Source organism: Salvelinus alpinus, chromosome 2, assembly GCF_045679555.1.
Source record: "Salvelinus alpinus chromosome 2, SLU_Salpinus.1, whole genome shotgun sequence".
NCBI lineage: Eukaryota > Metazoa > Chordata > Actinopteri > Salmoniformes > Salmonidae > Salvelinus > Salvelinus alpinus.
Genome location: NC_092087.1, coordinates 80,787,276 through 80,811,485, shown reverse-complemented (window position 1 = coordinate 80,811,485; position 24,210 = coordinate 80,787,276). Strand labels below are relative to the sequence as shown.

At 41.9% G+C, this 24,210-nt stretch overlaps 1 protein-coding gene across 2 annotated transcripts; it reads right to left on the bottom strand.

Annotated features, from left to right (window-relative positions):
• Positions 1-100: 100 nt before the first annotated feature.
• Positions 101-24,169, bottom strand: tmc5 (transmembrane channel like 5). Of its 2 annotated transcripts, none has more exons than XM_071389510.1 (21): positions 23,821-24,169; positions 23,044-23,228; positions 22,078-22,334; positions 18,774-18,851; positions 17,101-17,217; positions 16,590-16,692; positions 12,450-12,531; positions 11,757-12,017; positions 11,418-11,566; positions 10,558-10,702; positions 10,019-10,171; positions 8,669-8,844; positions 7,099-7,174; positions 6,892-6,989; positions 6,608-6,703; positions 5,529-5,604; positions 3,217-3,350; positions 2,639-2,812; positions 2,028-2,106; positions 1,685-1,768; positions 101-1,215 (listed from the first exon to the last, which is right to left on the bottom strand). In XM_071389510.1, exons 2-21 carry the CDS (start codon positions 23,118-23,120, stop codon positions 574-576), a joined length of 3,057 nt encoding a protein of 1,018 aa, XP_071245611.1. In that variant the 5' UTR covers positions 23,121-23,228; positions 23,821-24,169; the 3' UTR covers positions 101-573. The 2 variants fall into 2 exon arrangements, with proteins under 2 accessions (XP_071245611.1, XP_071245610.1); XM_071389509.1 differs by having other exon boundaries at positions 23,044-23,221.
• Between the last annotated feature and the right edge of the window lie 41 nt (positions 24,170-24,210).

The following is a 24,210-nucleotide window of genomic DNA, read 5'->3' as shown; positions in this document are numbered from 1 at the left end:
TTTCTTTCATTATGTTCTATATCCGTTGTTGCTTTGCTCTGAGAAAAAGAAGTGACTTGGATGTATTCTCAAAGTATATATTTGATCTCTACTCAAGTAGCTATTCATTGATGAACATCCAGACCAGGTTCAATCCCTACCACTAGAGGACAGTGCTGTTCATGGGAAAAACAACATACAGTACCATACAATTTTATAGTATTTACAATTTAATACGGATCAGAATATTCCTACATTTATACAACATTCATTGACAGTATTTTACAGGCTAAGCACATATCATGTATACATACAGTACACAAATATATTAAATATTAAAATAATTTTTTGTACAAAAACAACGTGTTCTTTTATCAAAAGGGAATAGATATCAGATGTATCTTTTCACACCCCATTGGCTACACTGTTTTATGGTCCAATAGAAACAGTCTACATAGAGGTGGTCCTGCCCTCTCTTGATTCCAGTCAGAATCTTCTGATATTTCCTGATATTTCTCTGCTTTCTACAGCTGGTCACATTTCAATTGTGTCCGCCACGTTTTTTCCCCCAAGTGGTTCAGTTCTCGGTCATGCTCAGTATCTGTCACCGTACTCCTCCTCTACCTGTTGCCGGGCTAACATGGCCTGTATCAGAGCACTACCAGTACCTGATGCATCTGGGTGCTGTGAAGAAGCAGGCGCCCGGTAACACTCGCTCTCCTCCTCCTCTGCTCTCTGCCTGGCCTGCATGACCTGCATCATCGCACTGGACGTTGATGACACTGGGTGTTCTGAATGAACTGGCGCCCGGTAAAACTCGTCCTCTTCCTGCTCTGACTCCGCCCTCTGCCTGGCTTGCATCACCTGTATCATCGCACTGGGTAATGCGTTTACTGGATTCTGTGACTGAACTGGCGCCCGGTAAAACTCGTCCTCATTCTGTGACTCCGCCTTTTGCCTGGCTTGCATGGCCTGTATCAGTGCACTGGAGGACGCAGGTGTTTGGTCTGCAGGAAATGGCACCCCGCGATAACTGGCTACATCCTGGTCCTCTGCGTATTGCCTGGCTAGCATGGCCTGCATCATAGCACTGGATGTCGTAGAGACTGAGTGGCCGGAAGGCATAGGCACACCGAAAGAGCTGCTGCTGTCGCCATTCTCTTGCTCCAACCGCTGTCGGGCAATCAGAGCCTGTTGCATGCCAGTGGAGGATTCATTTTCCCGTCTTTTCCTGACCTGATTGAGAGAAAGGGTCATAGTTCAGGTATGACATTTGAAATAACATAGGAATTTAGGTATTTATTGTAAGTTAGATAGTCTCAAGGTTAAGTTCGATAGTCTCAAGGTTACGTTAGATAGTCTCAAGGTTAAGTTCGATAGTCTCAAGGTTAAGTTCGATAGTCTCAAGGTTACGTTAGATAGTCTCAAGGTTAAGTTCGATAGTCTCAAGGTTAAGTTCGATAGTCTCAAGGTTAAGTTAGATAGTCTCAAGGTTAAGTTCGATAGTCTCAAGGTTAAGTTCGATAGTCTCAAGGTTAAGTTCGATAGTCTCAAGGTTAAGTTCGATAGTCTCAAGGTTAAGTTCGATAGTCTCAAGGTTAAGTTCGATAGTCTCAAGGTTAAGTTCGATAGTCTCAAGGTTAAGTTCGATAGTCTCAAGGTTAAGTTCGATAGTCTCAAGGTCATTTCTCTTTGATCCTCTCACCTGTTTTTTCTTTTTCTGTTTGTTCTGCTTGGATTTCTGAAGGGTCTGTAGCTTCTCCAACAAGAATGCCTTGTCCTTCCCTTCCTAATAAAGGGAGTGAGAGAGAGAAAGAGAGAGAGCGAGAGCGAGAGAGAGACAACCAGAGAGAGAGAGAATGTTCTAGACAGTCAATACAATTCATAAAAACAACAAATGAACAACATCAACACTGCACATTCAAATGACTTCAGCTAAATATATTACTCCGGCACTTCAACATCATCATAACGTAGACACAACCACTTCAGACACAACAGCTCTGATGGACGAGACACGTCGGAGCAGACAGCTCACTAGAACTCACATTAACAATCTGCTGTCTCAGTAGAATGATAAGCAGCTGGCGTCCCTGAGTGATCTGCCTGAAGATGTAAATGAAGACACTGTGGAAAGAAGGTCAGTCCGTGAGTTTGTATTACAGTATGTGAAAGGGAAAAGTAGGCACTTAATGTCATAAAGTGCCACTAGATTGTATTTGAAGGCTTGACCCGGTAGGCAGCGTTATAAAAGCTGAATGTATTGCTTGATAGGACTTCAGTATGCTGCTTCAAGGCAGGAAGCCTAGCGGTTAAGAGCGTTGGGCCAGTAACCGAAAGGTCGCTGGTTTGAATCACTAAGCTGACTAGGTGAAAAATCGGTCGATGTGCCCTTGAGCAAGGCACTTCAGCCTAAGTGCTCCTGTAAGTCGCTCTGGATAAGTGTGACTAGCAAAATGTACAAGTCAATCTTTTGACAAACAGCTCAAACGATCAATAATTTCTAGGAATCATGATCAAGTTAAGTTTATGCCTTATATCACATTTTCAAGACAACTGTCACTTTACCGTAAGACTGCGCTTTAAAACTACTTGTTACCTTCATAAACACAACTTTAACCCAACATAACCACCTCAACATGAACAAAGATGAACTCACAGGATGATGAGAGAGACCAGGAAGTAGAATATCTCACTCCTGATGACGTGCTGGTAGATCCAGACAGTCCACTGAAACCCATCCACCCCGTTCAGATCGTCTATCCAGATCTGTATTGCACTGAAGGTGGTGTTGAGGCCCCTGAAGGGCCCACACTTGTCTGAGGGGGGCAGACTGGGGGAGGGATCAAGGGAGACATGGCAGTTTGAAATGCTTAGGTCAGAGAAAAGGAGCCAAAGTCAACCAACTTTCATTTAACCAACTTTCAACACATTTTCAACTTTCTTACTGGAAGGTTTAGGTATAGCGTCATGCTTTTGAATAGCTGCTAATCAAACAGCATGATTCCACAGACTATCTCAGCCCCTAAAATTAAACCAAACTGAATCAAGTTTATCTCTTGGTTATCAATTAATGACTACAGTTCTTCTGAACAAGTCATATTTATCCAGAACTAGATGGAATCTGAACCACTCCATATATCTACAGGTGTTTGTTTGGCCTTGCCTTAATCTATGACAGCCTTAACATAACATAAGTCCCTAGACTAGCCTTGCTCTGACCACTTATACACCTACGTCCACACGGTGTAGGCCACCATAGACAGAGCCCCTACGAAGGAAGGGAAGAAGAGGATAGCGATGAAGATGGTTTGCATCTGAGCCGCCCTGCCGGCTCGCCTGGGGGGCTGGCAGTTCTGGGTCAGGCTGACCTGGAGGACACAAAGTATAGACAGGGCATTACAGAGCTGGAGAGGGAGATAGAGAGAGGAGGAGCCTGTTGACGGTGTCTTGGCAACGGCATGATTTGATGAACAGGTAAACAAACAATGACCGTTGACAATAAGGGAGAACTGAGAGTACCAATTAACCTGCACCTTAACCAGGAATAAAATAATTATTGATTTGTCAGGGAGGTATTTGTTTGTATTTTATTTCACCTTTATTTAACTAGGCAAGTCAGTTAAGAACAAATTCTTATTTACAATGACGGCTTACCAAAAGGCAAAAGGCCTCCTGCGGGGACGAGGGGCTGTGATTAAAAATGTAAAATATAAATATAGGACAAAACACACATCACAACAACAGAGACAACACTACATAAAGAGAGACCTAAGACAACAACAAAGCAAGGCAGCAGCACATGACAACCCAACATGGTAGCAACACAACATGGTAGCAGTACAAAACATGGTACAAACATTATTGGGCACAGCACAACAGCACAAAGGGCAAGACGGTAGAGACAACATTACATCACGCAAAGCAGCCACAACTGTCAGGAAGAGTGTCCATGATCGAGTCTTTGAATGAAGAGATTGAGATAAAACTGTCCAGTTTGAGTGTTTGTTGCAGCTTGTTCCAGTCGCTGGTTGCAGCGAACTGAAAAGAGGAGTGACCCAGGGATGTGTGTGCTTTGGGGACCTTTAACAGGTATCATGTTATTGTATTTGATCAACTAAATCCTTTATTGCAGACACCTTCCACTTGTCGTTTTTTCCCCAGATGAATTGATGAACATGTAATGATTTCCCTGTATATACCACAGGGGAAACATCTCTTTTCATTCCCAGGACACTCATATATGTTTCATCATTGTATTGTAAAATCCTAGTGACCATCGCTACCATCTATGAATAGAGCTAATTCTATGCCATTCAACCGTGTCATGAAACCTTCAGCACCCTCTTCAGAAGAGAGTAACACGAGCCTGGCCCATTCTGCTATGGCATGGTATCTAGGGCAGTGAATCAACACCAAGGTTCAGCTTACTGTCACCTGAGTCAGCCATGGTCCTGTGTGGCTCAGTTGGTTGGAGTGCTGCACTAGCAATAACCAGTCCTGCAGGGGTCACATTGCCACACTAAAAATGTACTCACTCTCTGTACTATAAAATACCTTTTTTTCACTGTACTGAATATGTACTCACTGCTTTGGATAAGAAGTGTCTGCTAAGGGGCCTATGTTATCTACCGTACTGAACAGGTTACCTTCTTTAGGTAGAAGAACCGTACTGAACAGGTTACCTTCTTTAGGTAGAAGAACCGTACTGAACAGGTTACCTTCTTTAGGTAGAAGAACCGTACTGAACAGGTTACCTTCTTTAGGTAGAAGAACCGTACTGAACGGGTTACCTTCTTTAGGTAGAAGAACCGTACTGAACTTGTTACCTTCTTTAGGTAGAAGAACCGTACTGAACAGGTTACCTTCTTTAGGTAGAGGAACCGTACTGAACAGGTTACCTTCTTTAGGTAGAAGAACCGTACTGAACAGGTTACCTTCTTTAGGTAGAAGAACCGTACTGAACAGGTTACCTTCTTTAGGTAGAGGAACCGTACTGAACAGGTTACCTTCTTTAGGTAGAAGAACCATACTGAACAGGTTACCTTCTTTAGGTAGAGGAACCGTACTGAACAGGTTACCTTCTTTAGGTAGAAGAACCGTACTGAACAGGTTACCTTCTTTAGGAAGAAGAACCGTACTGAACATGTTACCTTCTTTAGGAAGAAGAACCATACTGAACAGGTTACCTTCTTTAGGTAGAAGAACCGTACTGAACGGGTTACCTTCTTTAGGAAGAAGAACCGTACTGAACAGGTTACCTTCTTTAGGAAGAAGAACCGTACTGAACGGGTTATCTTCTTTAGGTAGAAGAACCGTACTGAACGGGTTACCTTCTTTAGGTAGAAGAACCGTACTGAACGGGTTACCTTCTTTAGGTAGAAGAACCGTACTGAACGGGTTACCTTCTTTAGGAAGAAGAACCGTACTGAACAGGGTACCTTCTTTAGGTAGAAAAACCGTGCTGAACAGGTTACCTTCTTTAGGAAGAAGAACCATACTGAACAGGTTACCTTCTTTAGGTACAAGAACCATACTGAACAGGTTACCTTCTTTAGGTAGAAGAGGATGAAAAACTTGATTATCTGTATCACTGGGAGGAGGGGAGAGAAGTAGATTCCGATCCTGCAGACAGAAAAACATGGTTATAAAAATTGACCATATCTCATCCACAGTACTGTGTTATGTTTTACTATGAAAATAGATGGAGCTATAGATTAACAGAGATTAGAGTTGAGGACAGCACAGTTCAGTACAGTAGAGTACATTAGAGCTCAGTACAGTACATTAGAGTAGAGTACAGTAGAGTCCACTACAGTAGAGCACTGTACAGTAGAGTACATTAGAGCACAGTACAGTAGAGTACATTAGAGCACAGTACAGTAAAGTAGAGTACAGTAGTGTAGAGTACATTAGAGCACAGTACAGTAGAGTAGAGTACAGTAGAGTATAGTACATTAGAGCACAGAACAGTAGAGTAGAGTACATTAGAGCACAGTAGAGTACAGTAGAGTACGGTACAGTACAGTAGAGTACAGTAGAGCACAGTACAGTAGAGTCCAGTAGAGTAGAGTACAGTAGAGTCCAGTACAGTACAGTACAGTAGAGTCCAGTACAGTAGAGCACAGTAGAGTACAGTACAGTACAGTGCAGTAGAGTACAGTACAGTACAGTACAGTACAGTACAGTAGTAGAGTCCAGTACAGTACAGTACAGTCCAGTAGAGTCCATTAGAGTACAGTACAGTACAGTACTGTACAGTACAGTAGAGTACAGTACAGTACAGTACAGTAGAGTCCATTAGAGTACAGTAGAGTACAGTAGAGCACAGTACAGTACAGTAGAGTACAGTACAGTACAGTAGAGTACAGTAGAGCACAGTAGAGTACAGTAGAGTACAGTAGAGTCCATTAGAGTACAGTACAGTACAGTAGAGTCCAGTAGAGTACAGTACAGTACAGTAGAGCACAGTACAGTACAGTAGAGTACAGTACAGTACAGTAGAGTACAGTAGAGCACAGTAGAGTACAGTAGAGTACAGTAGAGTCCATTAGAGTACAGTACAGTACAGTAGAGTCCAGTAGAGTACAGTACAGTAGAGTACAGTGTAATGAAATAACGTCAGTACCATGCCAGGGTCTGTGCATAGATCAGGTCAAGGACATTCCTGGCAACGTCAAACTCTGGAACTCCCAGGCTCTGTATGCATTTAGTCCCAATGACACTGGTGGAGAAAAGAACAAAGGAGTTACCGAAGAGCATTTTTCAATGAACCCTTATGAGATGCCTCACTGAAACTTTCCCTCAAAACAGAAAGATGAGTTACAATATAGAATTCTACTGCATAATGTAGCATTTTTTAGCTTTAAGTGAACACGTTATGGGAAAATGTGTTTTGAAAATGCCACTCACTTGCTCAAGAACTCTCCAAAGAAGGATCCTAACATTACGAAGAGGAAGTCCATAATCACCAGTCTGTACAAGGCTTGTCCTACGATGGACTCCCAGCACTAAGACACATGGTTGTAATCAAAGTGGTGGATGAACATACAGTAGATATTAGTGACAATCAAAAACATTTTTGAAAGCATGCATGTGATTTGGTTTAAAGGGACTTACTGAAAATGTATTGGCCACATCCTTCATCCAGTAGTAGCAGAGAATAGCCAGAATGGACATCTTGAGAATGACATTTCTAAAAAGGAAAAGGCATTCAAAACATCAGTCTTCTAAAACGTTGTACAGTATATAACCTTTCTGTTTTTTCCTGATATTTTATTAAGCATATTTAGAATTTATGCCTTACTGTAATATTTCATTCATCCATTACTTTAAATTGATCATTGAGCAAATAGTTTTGATCAATCGATTTCAATATACAGTACCAGTCAAAAGTTTGGACACACCTACTCATTCCAGGGTTTTTCTTTATTTTTACTATTTTCTACATTGTAGAATAATAGTGAAGACATCAAAAGTATGAAATAACACATATGGAATCATGTAGTAACCAAAAAAGTGTTAAACAAATCAAATTGTATCAAGAATATTCATATCCTTGCTTCAGGTCCTGAGCTACAGGCGGTTAGATTTGTGTATGTCATTTTAGGCGAAAATTGGGAAAAAGGGTCCGATCCTTTGACATGAAGGTCAGTCAATCTGTAAAATTTGAAGAACTTTCTTCAAGTGCAGTCGCAAAAACCATCAAGCGCTTTGATGAAACTGGCTCTCATGACGACCTCCACAGGAAAGCAAGACCCAGAGTTACCTCTGCTGCAGAGGATACGTTCATTAGAGTTACCAGCCTCAGAAATTGCAGCCCAAATAAATGCGTCACAGAGTTCAAGTAACAGACACATCTCAACATCAGCTGTTCAGAGGAGACCGTGTGAATGGTCAAATTGCTGCAAAGAAACCCCTACTTAAGGAAACCAATAAGAAGAAGAGACTTGCTTGGGCCAAGAAACACGAGCAATGGACATTAGACCGGTGGAAATCTGTCCTTTTGGTCTGATGAGTCCAAATTTGAGATTTTTGGTTCAAACCGCCGTGTTTTGTGAGACGCAGAGTAGGTGAACGAATGATCTCTGCATGTGTGGTTCCCACCGTGAAGCATGGAGGAGGATTTGTGATGGTGTGGGGGTGCTTTGCTGGTGACACTGTCAGTGATTTATTTAGAATTAAAGGCACACTTAACCAGCATGGCTACCACAGCATTCTGCAGTGATACGCCATCCCATCTGGTTTGCGCTTAGTGGGACTATATTTTTTTTTCAACAGGACAATGACCCAAAACACCTCTAGGCTATGTAAGGGCTATTTGACCAAGAAGGAGAGTGATGGAGTGCTGCATCAGATGACCTGGCCTCCACAATCACCCGACCTCAACCCAATTGAGATGGTTTGGGATGAGTTGGACCGCAGAGTGGAAAAGGAAAAGCAGCCAACAAGTGCTCAGCATATGTGGGAACTCCTTCAAGACTGTTGGAAAAGCATTCCAGGTGAAGCTTGTTGAGAGAATGCCAAGAGTGTGCAAAGCTGTCATCAAGGCAAAGGGTGGCAACTTTGAACAATCTAAAATGTATTTTGATTTGTTTAACACTTTTTTGGTTACTACATGATTAGGTGTATCTAGACTTTTGACCGGCAGTGTATGTATTTTTAAATGTGTTTTGTATCCATCTCTAACCTGACTATGATGGCATAGACCTGCATGCGAGGGTTGGAGTAGTGTTCTATCTTTTTGAACAGAGAGTAGAAGAGAGGGACGACCAGATTGATCAGGGACACCACAAAGGGGAGGAGGAGAGTAGTGGCCTCCTCCAGGAGAGAGCCGGAAGCTTTGTCCGCTGACTTCCTCGTCCGCTGGAAAGATACCATAGTAGGTCAGTTTGTCCTGATCTAAGGACAGTTTTGTGTTTCCCCCATGTTAAAAAGAGGCTTTGGAGAGGGTGAGCTATTCATAGATCAGTGCCTAGAAGCAACCAGCCTGGAGAAAAGATAAGACGCTGAAGCCTGGACATAATCAATCACAGCTTTAGCAAAATAGTGTCCAGTTTCCATTTGAGATTTACACAAAAGGCTCAGATTTTTCTGTTTCCATCTACGAGGGCCGGCACCCATGTCTCACTGGGCCATGGCTCCGGCTGACTTGCTTTGACTTGGAGCCAAAGCCCTGGGTACTTTTCAGCTGGCATTTACATAACAATGGCTAACTGTGGACTTTAACACCTTGTCACAAAGCAACTATCTTGATGATGCAGATGTTGTTGATTCTGCTCTCCCCAAGTCTTTAGCGTCACACTCCTGATGGAAACACAGTAACACTTGAGCTAACATTAACATAAATCAGTGGTGACACACTGGTGTAGGGTAAGTCTTAGGTGCTCCCGAGTGGCGCAGCGGTCTAAGGCACTGCATCTCAGTGCTAGAGATGTCACTACAGGCACCCTGGTTCAAATCCAGTTTGTATCACAACAAACTGGATCGTCCTGTTTTGGCCGGTATAGGCCATCATTGTAAATAATAATTTGTTTTTAACTGACTTGCCTAGTTAAATGAAGGTTAAATTGAAAAAAAGATATAATAATAATTTGGTGGAAGTGTAGCAATGATGTCCCACTAACACCATTATAAAGACCACACCCTGTACTGCCAGGAAAGTAGTATTGTATTGATGTTATATGATTCAGATATGCTCAGGTACACACAGACGCTATGACACACTTTGAATTACTGTACACAAGGGTATGTCTTATACAATAGTCATCCACACTGGTCCCGGAGCTACACAGTGTGCAGGCATTTGTTTTAGCACAGCGCCAACACACCTGATTCAAGTAATCACCACCTGGTCTTCATCATACTTAGATGGATCAGTGTCAGCTGATCCCCGGATCATACATTAACAACACAAGCTTTGTAAGGAAGCAACGTGTCATTGTGTCACAACATTTATGTAAGGTCTCCCTTGGGAAAGAATTCTTCTGACCTCAATGGGACTTCCTGGTTACATAAAAGTTCATAAAATGTACCATACCGATGTGTCATATTGACACAGGAAGTAGACACTGGCGCCACAGCCCAAGGCCATGCCCGTGGAGAGGAGCCAGGTACCCAGGAAGACCCCATAGTGCTTCAGCCTCTCTGTCAGAGGTAGCAGGGCCACCTGGACCTTTTCTGATAAGGACTCCTGGAGGGGAATGGAAACATTACTTCAAAGTTATTTCACAGTTGGTTATCGGAGAGAGATCCTATTTCGGCCCCCTAACAAGTCAGAGTGCAGAGTATTCTATGTATGGAAGAGCAGATAAGTACTGAGTCACAAGTACTGGACATTTATCTAGTCTCGCAAATGTGGGATTTGTTCAGCGATATTACATTCTTTCTTGGCACAAAGCTACATTTACGATATGGTCATGAGGTCAACAAAGCTACAGTAATGATATGGCCATGAGCTCAACAAAGCTACAGTAATATTTTATCAAAAACCGTGACATTAGTCGCTTGTAAAAGCCTGATAACTGGCCAGCTCACACAAGATTTGGTTCTGGTTTCCGAGATTACAGTGAAAGTGACCTTGAGTTGGATGCGCAGATTGTTCTTGCGCTGTCGTACGGCTTTCTCGTTAGTCACACTGAAGTCCCAGCTACACAGGAGCTGCCAGGTTCCACCCAAGCCTGAGTCTGCAAGGACATACTTCTTCCTGAACGAGCTGGCCATGCTGCAGAGAGAGAGAGGGGGAGGTCAACAATCCACAAAAGTGGAGACAAATTTCACCCCAATAACTACGGTGGGATATGAGTCAACAGCAACCTTGGGAAAATCCTCTGCATTATCATTAACATCAGACTCATACACTTGTAAATACAACCCATATTTTATTTATTATTATTTTTATTCATTTTCCCTTTTGTACTTTAACCATTTGCATATCGTTACAACACTATATATATATCTATAATATGAGATTTGTGATGTCTTTATTCTTTTGGAACTTCTGTGAGTGTAATGTTTACTGTTCATTTTTATTGTTTATTTAACTTTTTTATATTATCTATTTCACTTGCTTTGGCAATGTTAACATATGTTTCCCATGCCAATAAAGCCCCTTGAATTGAATTGAGAGAGACAGAGAGAAAGAGAGAGAACAGGGGCCCCTTTACTGCACTATTACAACATGAAGGAAAGGTTAAATAAATATCATAAAGGTATGATGTGAATGTCATGGCATTGGTGATTTGATTGACATCATACACGTGAGATCAACTGGCTTTGATAAATGATTTACTGCCACTTGAAACCAATGAAGAAGCACATGGAAACCAAACCATGCGTGACATAAAAAACAGTCCAAAGCAGAGTTAATAGTGGTCAATACAATGTTACTGTTACATGATCACTGTGGACTATGCTGCGCAGTCCCATCCCATACTGACCTGTAGATGAGGGCGGCTCCACACAACACCATGTAGGCTGCTATGGTGAAGAAGTAGGCCAGCTGCATGTTGTACTCAGGCCAGCCCCCTGTTCCTTGTGTTTTATTACTGTAGCCGCCATAATACATCACTGTGTGGCTGAAATAACCCTGTGGGGAAAATAGATACATGAAAATAAAAATGTTTTTATCACACAGTAACTGTTCACTGTATGCTGACTTTACAGTACGGGATGTAGTATGACAAATATGTTGATCAAATTAGTAGCGTATGCTGCTATGGAATGATTCATTCAGAAGCCTCTACTAGAAGTAGTGTGAATAGTAAACAACAACAAACCGCTCCGGTCAGTATCTCTAGCCCTCTGAAGCTGACCCCAGCGGGGATGTCTGGCGTGGGGTGAAAGATGAGCTGGGGGATGGTGATGAAACCAAAGTTGACCAGGAAGGAGAAGATGTTGAACATCAGCAGCCATTTTAGGAACTTGAAGTAGGAGAGGACCCCCGTGCCAAATTTACCCCCGACCTCCTTCATGGTACCCCGCCACAGTTCCAGGGTCTGCCTGGCTAAAGTCATGTTAGCACCGCACCTGCGGAACGCCTGAGGGGGAAGACTGGTCTGAGAACAGTGGTGGGGGTCTTGTATGTCACAAATGCACTGTCATAGATTTCATAGCATAGCTGTCACAGAATAGGTGTAATTGTCAATAGAGGATGTGGATGATGGAACAGTAATAATGTTCAATGTAAGTAGAAAGTTATTGTATTGTAGCCTGCATGGTGGCAGTCTGTTTCTGCTTTTGCCAATGTTCAAGTGTCGCTGAATGCAGAGACAGAATGTCACCCTGGCAAATTGTATTGCTCATAAAAGGCATAAAGATTTAGTGATAGCCAACCACAGGAAGCATTGCACTTTGCCATAGTTTAATAGGGCACTGCTTGTGCAGTACAAGGACACACAGGAAGTAAAGTTGGGCATCAGGATAGGAGGTCACACAGAGACACAAAGATGTCAGAGAGTCAAACTGCTCACCAGTGAGACAGTCTTCGAGCAGTCTGAAAAGCAGTTCAGTTGTCGGGACTTTTTGAATGATTTCAACGCCAACACTTGGCCCCTAGGAGATAAGAGATCAAACAAACATAAAGATTACAGTCTGATACAGTTATGTAGCGTATGATAATAACATACGCGCATCACAGCGTTATCTCTTCATAAAATATATGACCTGTCAAAAGTTGCACAGTGCTCTTGGCTGGCTGTGTGGCTGTAAACTTTGGACTTGGCCGATGCGATGCGCTTATGGTAAACACTTCTTCCTTACCCGCATACTGCAAGAAGATGTGTGTGTGTGTGTCTGTGTGTGTGTGTGTTTGTGTGTCTGTGTGTGTGACTATTCTCCCCAATGATCTCACATTGCAAGCCTACATAACTGCACACTCGATGCCCTACCTACCCTTGTGCATAGTACTTATTTTACTACCCCTGGTAATAAGTTAAACTTTCCATAGTAAAACTGAAAGAAAACAGGCACTTTTTTACCTATGACGGTGACATGACAACTATACAGTTGAAGTCGGAAGTTTACATACACCTCAGCCAAATACATTTAAACTCAGTTTTTCACAATTCCTGGCATTTAATCCTAGTAAAAATTCCCTGTTTTATGTCAGTTAGGATCACCACTTTATTTTAAGAATGTGAAATGTCAGAATAATTGTAGAGAGAATGATTCATTTCAGATTTGATTTCTTTCATCACATTCCCATTGGGTCAGAAGTTTACATACACTCAATTAGTATTTGGTAGCTTAACTTGGGTCAAACGTTTTGGGTAGCCTTCCAAAAGCTTCCCACAATAAGTTGGGTGAATTTTGGCCCATTCCTCCTGACAGAGCTGGTGTAACTGAGTCAGGTTTGTAGGCCTCCTTGCTCGCACACGCTTTTTCAGTTCTGCCCACACATTTTCTATAGGATTGAGGTCAGGGCTTTGAGATGGCCACTCCAATACTTTGACTTTGTTGTCCTTAAGCCATTTTGCCACAACTTTGGAAGTATGCTTGGGGTCCATTTGGAAGACTCATTTGCGACCAAGCTTTAACTTCCTGACTGATGTCTTGAGATGTTGCTTCAATATATCCACATAAATATCCACCCTCATGATGCCATCTATTTTGTGAAGTGCACCAGTCCCTCCTGCAGCAAAGCACCCCCACAACATGACGCTGCCACCCCCGTGCTTCACGGTTGGGATGATGTTCTTCGGCTTGCAAACCCCCCCTGTAACGGTTTTCTTCCTAGGATGAAGGAGAGGACCAAAATGCAGCGCGGCTAGTGTTCAACATGTTTAATTAGATGAATAAACAGTAACACTAATACAAGTAACAAAATAACAAATGTAAAAACCGAGACAGCCCTATCTGGTGCAGACAAAACACAGAGACAGGAAACAATCACCCACAAAATCCCAACACAAAACAAGCCTCCTATACAGTGGGGAGAACAAGTATTTGATACACTGCCGATTTTGCAGGTTTTCCTACTTACAAAGCATGTAGAGGTCTGTAATTTTTATCATAGGTACACTTCAACTATGAGAGACGGAATCTAAAACAAAAATCCAGAAAATCACATTGTATGATTTTTAAGTAATTAATTTGCATTTTATTGCATGACATAAGTATTTGATACATCAGAAAAGCAGAACTTAATATTTGGTACAGAAACCTTTGTTTGCAATTACAGAGATCATACGTTTCCTGTAGTTCTTGACTAGGTTTGCACACACTGCAGCAGGGATTTTGGCCCACTCCTCCCTACAGATCTTCTCCAGATCCTTCAGGTTTCGGGGCTGTCGCTGGGCAATACGGACTTTCAGCTCCCTCCAAAGATTTTCTATTGGGTTCAGGTCTGGAGACTGGCTAGGCCACTCCAGGACCTTGAGATGCTTCTTACGGAGCCACTCCTTGGTTGCCATGGCTGTGTGCTTCGTGTCGTTGTCATGCTGGAAGACCCAGCCACGACCCATCTTCAATGCTCTTACTGAGGGAAGGAGGTTGTTGGCCAAGATCTCGCGATACATGGCCCCATCCATCCTCCCCTCAATACGGTGCAGTCGTCCTGTCCCCTTTGCAGAAAAGCATCCCCAAAGAATGATGTTTCCACCTCCATGCTTCACGGTTGGGATGGTGTTCTTGGGGTTGTACTCATCCTTCTTCTTCTTCCAAACACGGCGAGTGGAGTTTAGACCAAAAAGCTCTATTTTTGTCTCATCAGACCACATGACCTTCTCCCATTCCTCCTCTGGATCATCCAGATGGTCATTGGCAAACTTCAGACGGGCCTGGACATGCGCTGGCTTGAGCAGGGGGACCTTGTGTACACTGCAGGATTTTAATCCATGACGGCGTAGTGTGTTACTAATGGTTTTCTTTGAGACTGTGGTCCCAGCTCTCTTCAGGTCATTGACCAGGTCCTGCCGGGTAGTTCTGGGCTGATCCCTCACCTTCCTCATGATCATTGATGCCCCACGAGGTGAGATCTTGCATGGAACCCCAGACCGAGGGTGATTGACCGTCATCTTCAACTTCTTCCATTTTCTAATAATTGCGCCAACAGTTGTTGCCTTCTCCCCAAGCTGCTTGCCTATTGTCCTGTAGCCCATCCCAGCCTTGTGCAGGTCTACAATTTTATCCCTGATGTCCTTACACAGCTCTCTGGTCTTGGCCATTGTGGAGAGGTTGGAATCTGTTTGATTGTGTGTGGACAGGTGTCTTTTATACAGGTAACGAGTTCAAACAGGTGCAGTTAATACAGGTAATGAGTGGAGAACAGGAGGGCTTCTTAAAGAAAAACTAACAGGTCTGTGAGAGCCGGAATTCTTACTGGTTGGTAGGTGATCAAATACTTATGTCATGCAATAAAATGCAAATTAATTATTTAAAAATCATACAATGTGATTTTCTGGATTTTTGTTTTAGATTCCGTCTCTCACAGTTGAAGTGTACCTATGATAAAAATTACAGACCTCTACATGCTTTGTAAGTAGGAAAACCTGCAAAATCGGCAGTGTATCAAATACTTGTTCTCCCCACTGTATATGATTCTCAATCAGGGACAACGATTGACAGCTGCCTCTGATTGAGAACCATATTAGGCTGGACACAGAAACAGACAAACTAGACACACAACATAGAATTCCCACCCAGCTCACGTCCTGACCAACACTAAACAAGCAAAACACATAAGAACTCTGGTCAGGACGTTACACCCCCCCCCCTTTTAACTCCAAACATAACGATGGCCAAACAGTTCTATTTTTGTTTCATCAGACCAGAGGACATTTCTCCAAAAAGTACGATCTTTGTCCCCATGTGCAGTTGCAAACCGTAGTCTGGCTTTTTTATGGCGGGTTTGGAGCAGTGTCTTCCTCCTTGCTGACCAGCCTTTCAGGTTATGTCGATATAGGACTCGTTTTACTGTGGATATCGATACTTTTATACCTGTTTCCTCCAGCATCTTCATAAGGTCCTTTGCTGGTGTTCTGGGATTGATTTGCACTTTTCGCACCAAAGTACGTTCATCTCTAGGAGACAGAACGCGTCTCCTTCCTGAGCGGTATGACGGCTGCGTGGTCCCATGGTGTTTATACTTGCGTACTATTGTTTGTACAGATGAACGTGGTACCTTCAGGAGTGTGGAAATTGCTCCCAAGGATGAACCAGACTCGTGGAGGCATACAATTGTTTTTCTGAGGTCTTGGCTGGTTTCTTTTGATTTTCCCATGATGTCAAGCAAAGAAGCACTGAGTTTGAAGGTAGGCCTTGAAATACATCCATAGGTACACCTTCAATTGATTCAAATGATGTCAATTAGCCTATCAGAAGCTTCTAAAGCCATGACATCATTTTCTGGAATATTCCAAGCTGTTTAATGGCATTGTCAACTTAGTGTATGTAAACTTCTGACCCACTGGAATTGTGATACAGTGAATTATAAGTGAAATAATCTGTCTGCAAACAATTGTTGGAAAAATGATTTGTGTCGTGCACAAAGTAGATGTCATAACCGACTTGCCAAAACTATAGTTTGCTAACAAGAAATTTGTGGAATGGTTGAAAAACGAGTTTTAATGAGTCCAACCTAAGTGTATGTAAACTTCCGACTTCAACTGTACCTGATGTGTTTCTTGTCATCAAAGCTCATAGGGAGGTCTCGGATGGCCTTGATTCTGTCCCTCGTTGACATAGCAACCAGCTCTTGGACCAAGTTATGTTCCTCTGTTGGACAAAGACATGATAAGACAGATCTGTGAGGTTATTAATCATGGTATGCCTTTAAAATCAGAGCTGTAATATAATACAAAAAATTATAATATAATAATACATAATATAATGTATAATATATGAGTTTGTCATTGTGATTTAAGGATAAGAAGTGATGTAGGGTTAGGATTGAGCTATAAAGTCATTATATAGTAGGAAACGTCTTATACTTCAATCAGTGAGTGTATCCAGAATATGACTTCAATGGATAACATTGTCCTGAACTGATTGAAAAGAGAAACATCATATTTCTACAGGGAGAATGGTCAGGCATTCTCAACAGTTGTTGTGCCCATAGGAATACAATTCTAGTAATTTAATTTCTATGGCTGTGCCCTAGGCTCTCCATTCTTCATCCCTCACCATTTTCCATCTCATTCCTGATGTCGTCCTCAGAAAGGCCCAGATTGCCCAGAGCAGCCTCTCCTACAGGGAATAGACTCATCTTCCTCGAACCCCTGAACCTCATCGAAACATGACCTGGGAGACACACGGACATCTAATTAAACACAGCTGACAGCCTAGCTATTACTGAGGAATTATGAGCTTAATAATGTGTGTTGAACAAATAGAAAGTCATCCATCATAGGCTTACTATCAGCACTAACAATACGGAGGATATATAATATGTTAAGCTCATAGAAAGTACTGCACATTCTATTTATTCATTTCAGATCATGTCCACCCATTGACTTGGCAAACACAATTTATTCCCATAATTCCAGTGCAAACAAGTGAACTTACAAAGAACGGCATGCACATACAACTTACAATATATCATGGTTTATTGGTTCACGCACTGACATGGTGCTTGATTGCACAAGGAAGTGGTTTTAGGTGGCTTGAAAGGGGAGACCCCCAATCACATTGCATGGGTCTGTTGTGAGTCAATATTTACAATGTGTAAATCAGCGTTAGCTGCTGATGATCAACTTTGATTAAACCAAATCAAATAGAGGTGGTTAAAAAAAGGTTTCCAAAAGGTGTTCCCCATAGCAGAACCCTTCTTGGTTCCAGGTAGAACCATTTTAGGTTGCAGGTAGAACCCATTGGGTTCCATGTAGAACCTGAAACCAAAAGGGTTCTTCGTGGAACCAATAAGGGTTCTTCAAAGGGTTCTCCTATATGCAAAGGGTTCTCCTATGGGGACAGCCAAATAACCCTTTTAGGTTCTAGATAGCATATTTTTTTCTAAGAGTGTACTATATTTCACATACTTTTGACAAACGCAGTAGCATGACTAGCTGACAATGAAAGAAGATGAATGTGCAAGTAGAGGTACTGGGGTGCAAAGGAGCAAAAAATAAATAACAATATGGGGATGAGGTAGTTGGGTGGGCTATTTACAGATGAGCTATGTACAGGTGCAATGATCGGTAAGCTGCTCTGACAGCTGATGCTTAAAGTTAGTGAGAGAGATATAAGAATCCAGCTTCAGTGATTTTTGCAATTCGTTCCAGTCACTGGCAGCAGAGAACTGGAAGGAATGGCGTCCAAACGAGGAGTTGGCTATGGGATGACCATAGCAAACACCTAATCATCAGTCCTCGTGATGAGACCGTATTACCTGGATTGTGTTCATTAGGCAACAAATGGAAGAAAACAGACTGAAACAGGGAGGGACTACCTGGACTTGTCCAAAAATTGTAACATTGTAACGTTTCATTGTAACGTTTCGTTGTAAAACGTTTTGCTACGTTTTGCCCTAATCAATACAGCCCTGTAAACTGTTAGCACCATAGTTTCCCGGGATGTTATTTTTCTGCCAACTTCCTTGTGCTGCCTGTTTACCTTTGGGTAATGTTTTATTAGACATTGGATCGTCAAATCATCCTCTTAAGGATCTGACCCTTTTTCCCCCAATTTTCGCCTAAAATGACATAGCCAAATCTAACTGCCTGTAGCAAGGATAGTGCAACAACTAACCTCAAAGGTTCTTATGATCAAAGGGACCAACTGAAAGCTAAAGAAGTAAAGTAAGGAAGTAAATAGAGAGTAATCTACTGTATGTGCTTTAGAAGTGGTTAGAACAGTACCTGAAGTTGCAGATGGAAGTCGAACAGGAGGCGTTGTGTCATAATGCGTTGCCTGGTCCATCTGGTACCCGCTGTGATCTGAACATCATGGAGAACAGAACACTAGATTCATTAATTGCATCCACCTAATTTTCGACCGTTGCTATGGGCACAGCCAAACAACGGAAGTGATGGATTCGATTTCTGCTTCACTTACCTAGTGCAGCGTGCATGTGGCAAATTTGTATTTGTAGAGTATTAAAGTCAAGTAAACAAGTGTAAGTGTAATTGTATATGTATTTCATTCAAGTTCTCAAACGTTAGCTAGACCTACTAGTAGTTATGTTGTGATAATTACGTTAATTGTGTTGTGTATGAGATTAGGGCCTCCACAAAGCCAAAAACTATAACGATAACTATACTGATAAACTATAGTCTACATAACTATAAAACGTTGGTGAGCATCCACACTAGAGGAAAGTTTATCGAGTATTGTTCTGCAGTCCTGCACCTGTCAATCAACTGATCAACGCATTCTACTGCACACCGCCTATTAATAAGGTGGTAAGACAAGACCATTCACGAGGTCTAACGCACAGATACTGGTTCAGACCAGTGCTTTCAGGGTGTGTTCATTGTCATAGTGACAACTGCAAATAATACTTCAATGTACATCTAGACCAAATGAAAAATAATATAGTATTTAAATGTAGCAATTGAACAACAAACGGCGAGCCTGCACATATTTTACAGCATCTCATTGCCTCCTTGCTCAAGTGGTTTGCAAGTGATTTCCATTTTTCTAATGGTTGTCAATTCCTTTGTGTCTTGTTTTTCACTGTGCTCGTCTAGGCTATGTACTGTACAACTATTTGCAATGCATCAGTGCAACAATGTTATAATCATAACAGGCCAAACGTGATCAATCACACCAACACACTTTCTCTCCTCAATTTTCCCCGAAATTGATTTTCTATGCTGTAGGCCTGTTATACATTCAGCAAATAGTAAAAGCAAGCCTGCTTCTTTCCCTGAATAGGCTATTAGGCTTTGTAAAAAAAAATGTATAAAAAGAAATGTCCTATAGCTTTTGTAGCCTATAGCTTCCCTGGGATTTCACCAGAAGAGGAATCGCCTATTGCAGAGAGGCTGAGGGGCTTGTTATAGCCTGTTACGCACGGGAACAGCTGGAAAAGAGAGGCTAGTGATGTGTAGCTGAAGTAAGAAGCTAAATATTAGCTAGTTATTAGGCCATGCATTAGCTAAATATTAGAGCTACAGTCTAAATATTTATCTGTCAAAGTCCGTTACAAGATTATGAAATGGCAAATATGCAGTACAGTCCTCCAGGCTGCGCTCTGTGGTTCACCGGCACGCAAAGTTCCATTATTGATTAGGCATAGGATTACGTTTTTAGACAATACATTATTGTACCTGGGCTACAACAACACAGTGCAACGAGGAATGTATTATTGTTATGAAGCGAGTACACAGTTATTGTTCTATAGGCTGTAAACTGCAGTGATGTAGGTTCATTTGAATAACCGCTCAAACATCCTGTTTTGTTTCATTCCGACATAACTGCATAGGCCTACAGCCTAAGGTAGCTCTACACTAGGTGCGTTCCGGAGGCTGCGCTGAGTGCGCGCCCTCCCAGTCCCCAGGTTTGCAGCTGGAAAAGCTACCATATGTTTAAGATTTTTTAGGGACAATAAATGTATCCTACCTATGCTACCACAGCGCAATGAAATGAAGAATGTTATTGTTGTTTTCAAGTGAGTACAAAACTGTAGTCTAGCCTGTAAACTGCAGTGAATAGCCTATGTCATTTAAAAAACCGCTCAAAAGCCTGGCGTTTTGAATACATCCCGGTAATCATTTTTGAAATAACTGCATCTAGCCTGCCTGATTGGGAAACCATTTGAATCAGTTATGTTTTTTCTCTCTGCAGTTTAGTCTACAAGGTCCAGCACATAAGGCAAGTAATATGTTGTATTTTGTCAGGATGTTTCGCTATCAGAAACATGCCAAATGCAAGGATTTTTAGTGGAGCACATATGAATTATGATAAAGCATGAGCGCGGAGGAAGTTGTATCACAAGATGTTGGTGGTACCTTAGTTGGGGAGGACGGGCTCATGGTACTGGCTGGAGAGGAATTAGTGGAATGGTATCAAATACATCAATACATGGTTTAATGCCATTCCAATCGCTCAATTCCAGCCATTATTATGAGCCATCCTCCCCTCAGCAGCCTCCACTGATGTTGTAGCAATAGTTTGAGCGTTTGGCTTCCGTGTTTTAAAAGCGTTAGAAAACTAGTTGGATATGGTACCTATAACAACATTGAAAACACAAATAATTAACCAAACAGAAGGCAGGAAGTAATAGAAGAAATTCAAAGTCACTTAGCAACACAGAACCTGAAGACCAGCCACACTGAAATACTACTCCATTCCCAACCTGGACTCAGGGGTAGACTTAACATAGTAAAGTAAATCCAGACACTCCTATTAGTACGATATGTTACGTTTCATATGGTACTGTATGTATTCATTTGTGGATGTCCATCCATTTCATATGATATGTTACGAATGACAATTCGTATGATATGTTACAAATTGCAATTCAAACAATATGTTACGAATTGGCAACGCATATGGTATGTTACGAATTCCAATTTGTTGTGGATAACGTTAGCTAGGTGGCTAAGTGGCTAATGCTAACATTAGCTAGGTGGCTAATGTTAGCTAGGCTAGGTGTTAAGGTCAGGGTTAAGGTCAGGGTTAAGGTTAGAGTTAGGTTAAAGGGTTAAAGGGTTAAAGGGGTTGGCAATGAGGCCCTTTATCTACGTCCCCAGAGTAGGATGAACTCATAGATACCATTTTTATGTCTCTATGTGCAGTTTGAAGGAAGTTGCTAACTAGCACTAGCACAATTGCTAACTAGCGTAAGCGCTATTGCTACTAAGCATTGGCTGCGAAACTACCTCAAACTTCCTTCATACTGGACTTATGTAAACATACCAAACGTAACATATCATACTAATTTGAGTGTCAAGGATATATATTTACTATGTTACGTCTAGTCTATGCAACCAGGCTGCCATTCCAACAAAATCATGGCCATACTATCCTCTCAGAACCCGGAACCAAATCTTGGAGGAGAGACTACCCTTACTACAGCACAAGGGATCATATTTCTCTGATCTGTTTACAATACAATCTCCCATCAGAAAACGTGTGTACTGCCATTACATCAGTGTGTGGCTGTACATTATTTGTTTCTATTGTCTAATTCATCAATTAAATCAAACATCGACTTACTGAGGTCATGCTGCTGCCATCGTGGGCTCTCCGACCGGGGAGGAAGGAGACCCATGGGAATGCTGTCTCTGCCCCTCCAGCTCCCCTCCTGCCGCCCGCCCCAGGGCACTCTCTCCTGGGCATCGTCGTAGCTGGACTGGACCCCTCCTGGGAGCTGCTGAAGGTCGGACCTGCCCCTCTCCCCCCCGGCTCCATCATCCCTGGGGTAGGGGTTACCATGGGGGTTACTGTGATGGGATTGGGATTTCCTGGAAGGACTTTGGAGAGAAGGACGGAGGAGATAACACTACTGGTGTGTTGTTGTATAAACCCTGCATCAGTCAGTCCAACACATTAATCATTACACATAAGGTTGCTGATGGTGTTCTAAGAATCATGCTACAATATTATTATAGACATATGACATCTGTCATAGACAATAATGTTTTTTTTCTGAGGCGCTATAAAGTGAGTCTCTTATAAGAAATACCATTACTTTGGTCACACCACTGAAGGTTCATGACCATCTCTAGTACTTAGCACGACATTAACTTAAAATGACAACAAACTCCTTGTACTGTAACACAACCTTCAACACACAAAGGAGGAGAATTGGACCACTTTGACAGTATTCATTTCAGGGATAGCTTCCTGCTACAATATGTGATGGCACTGGCATTATAAAAAATCTGACACCAATTGAGAGATTAGAGATGATGTGACCAAGCACAATGATGGTTTACATTTAAATATACAGAACAAAAGATCCTCTCAGTATTATTTTCTAATACTGGACCATTATGTTTTACTTCACTTCTCATATTTGTGTTATTTGTGCCCTCTTCCCCAAAACATTTTTAAGAGCTGTCCGTCACAACATGTCATTCAGGTCCTCTACCCATTACCCAGAGGTTTGATTAACTGTACCCAGTTAAAGCATAATAATAACAAACATCCAAACACAATCGTACAAGTTGACACACATACCTCCTATCTATCTCCAGGGTGTCACTGTCATGATAGGCAGTGTTGTTATATCCTCCAGTGTTGTTGTAGTGCGACATAGGGATCCTTGGCTTGATCTTCTTCTATAGTGGTTAACCCGGCGGTGGTTTCGGTCCGTCCCCCTCTTCTTTAGTCCCTGGAGGTCTGAAAGGGCCTCCTACTGTATTCTCAGTAAAACAATTAGTGAGAATCAGCTTGCCATTACATAAAATGAGAACTGGAAACGAGACATAAACGTGCCACTAGCAACAAGACCCCCTTGGGTATAAAGAAGGGGCAAATACAAGACTTCTGAGATCATACCTCGATGCTATTCCCATCTTCTTTTCACAAATAAAGCTGTGCTATCTAATACACATCACATGTTTTGGATTGAATGGCTGTATTCAGTAAGTTATTTAACACCCCTGTCCTATCCCTGTGTATATCATTATTTATTAACACAGGGATATGGTTTCTGTTTTGCCATGGTCTGTGCCTCAGTGCTGCCCTATGGCAGTAAAGTAGGCAAAGTAGAAATAACAAATTCCTGAGCAACAAAGTCTGGAAAGAGATCTGACTAACAAATATGTTGACATGGTAGTTTATTGTGGGAAAAACACAGTCATATGTGACAGTGAATCTTTGTGTTGTCGAATTAAGAGAAATATAACCATGTTTCAAATAATAATAGTATACATTGCTGTTAGATAAAGTAACAATTTAAACCTATTGTATCAAACAATTGTTTAAAAGAATAAATCCACAGAGTGTAATTACCTGGTTAATGTGCTGCTTATTCAGGGAAATCTGCTGGCTGCTTGAACAAATGTTGCAGTCCGAGGCTGCCTCCCTTTTTCCTTATAATCCAGGTTTGAAGTGCCAACTGTGGTAGCTAGAGTGCAGCTCTGAGAGATCTACCTTTGTTGAACTTTATCACTGTGTGTCTGTCAGACTACCCGGAACTGTGCACTTGAAATAAAGGTAAAAGTCCGGTGGTTCTAAATGCCGTATGCAAATCTAATAGTTGCTATGGTTGGCATAATGACAACTATTTCCAAATGATTCCCATAGGACGTGAAAATTAATTGGCAGAATAAGATATGGGACGGCCAAGGGCTCAACTGTGTTATTACGAATGACTGCATGTGCAGTGTGCAATAGGATAGG

Bases quoted from the DNA above. Each gene is read 5' to 3' on its own strand.
- tmc5 (XM_071389510.1), bottom strand. From the start codon at position 23,120: ATGTCGCACTACAACAACACTGGAGGATATAACAACACTGCCTATCAT. The intron at 16,693-17,100 runs GTGAGGGATGAA...TTTGTCCAACAG, and splicing joins CAGGAATGAGATGGAAAATG to AGGAACATAACTTGGTCCAA. The intron at 7,175-8,668 runs GTTAGAGATGGA...TTTCCTTTTTAG, and splicing joins GTCTATGCCATCATAGTCAG to AAATGTCATTCTCAAGATGT.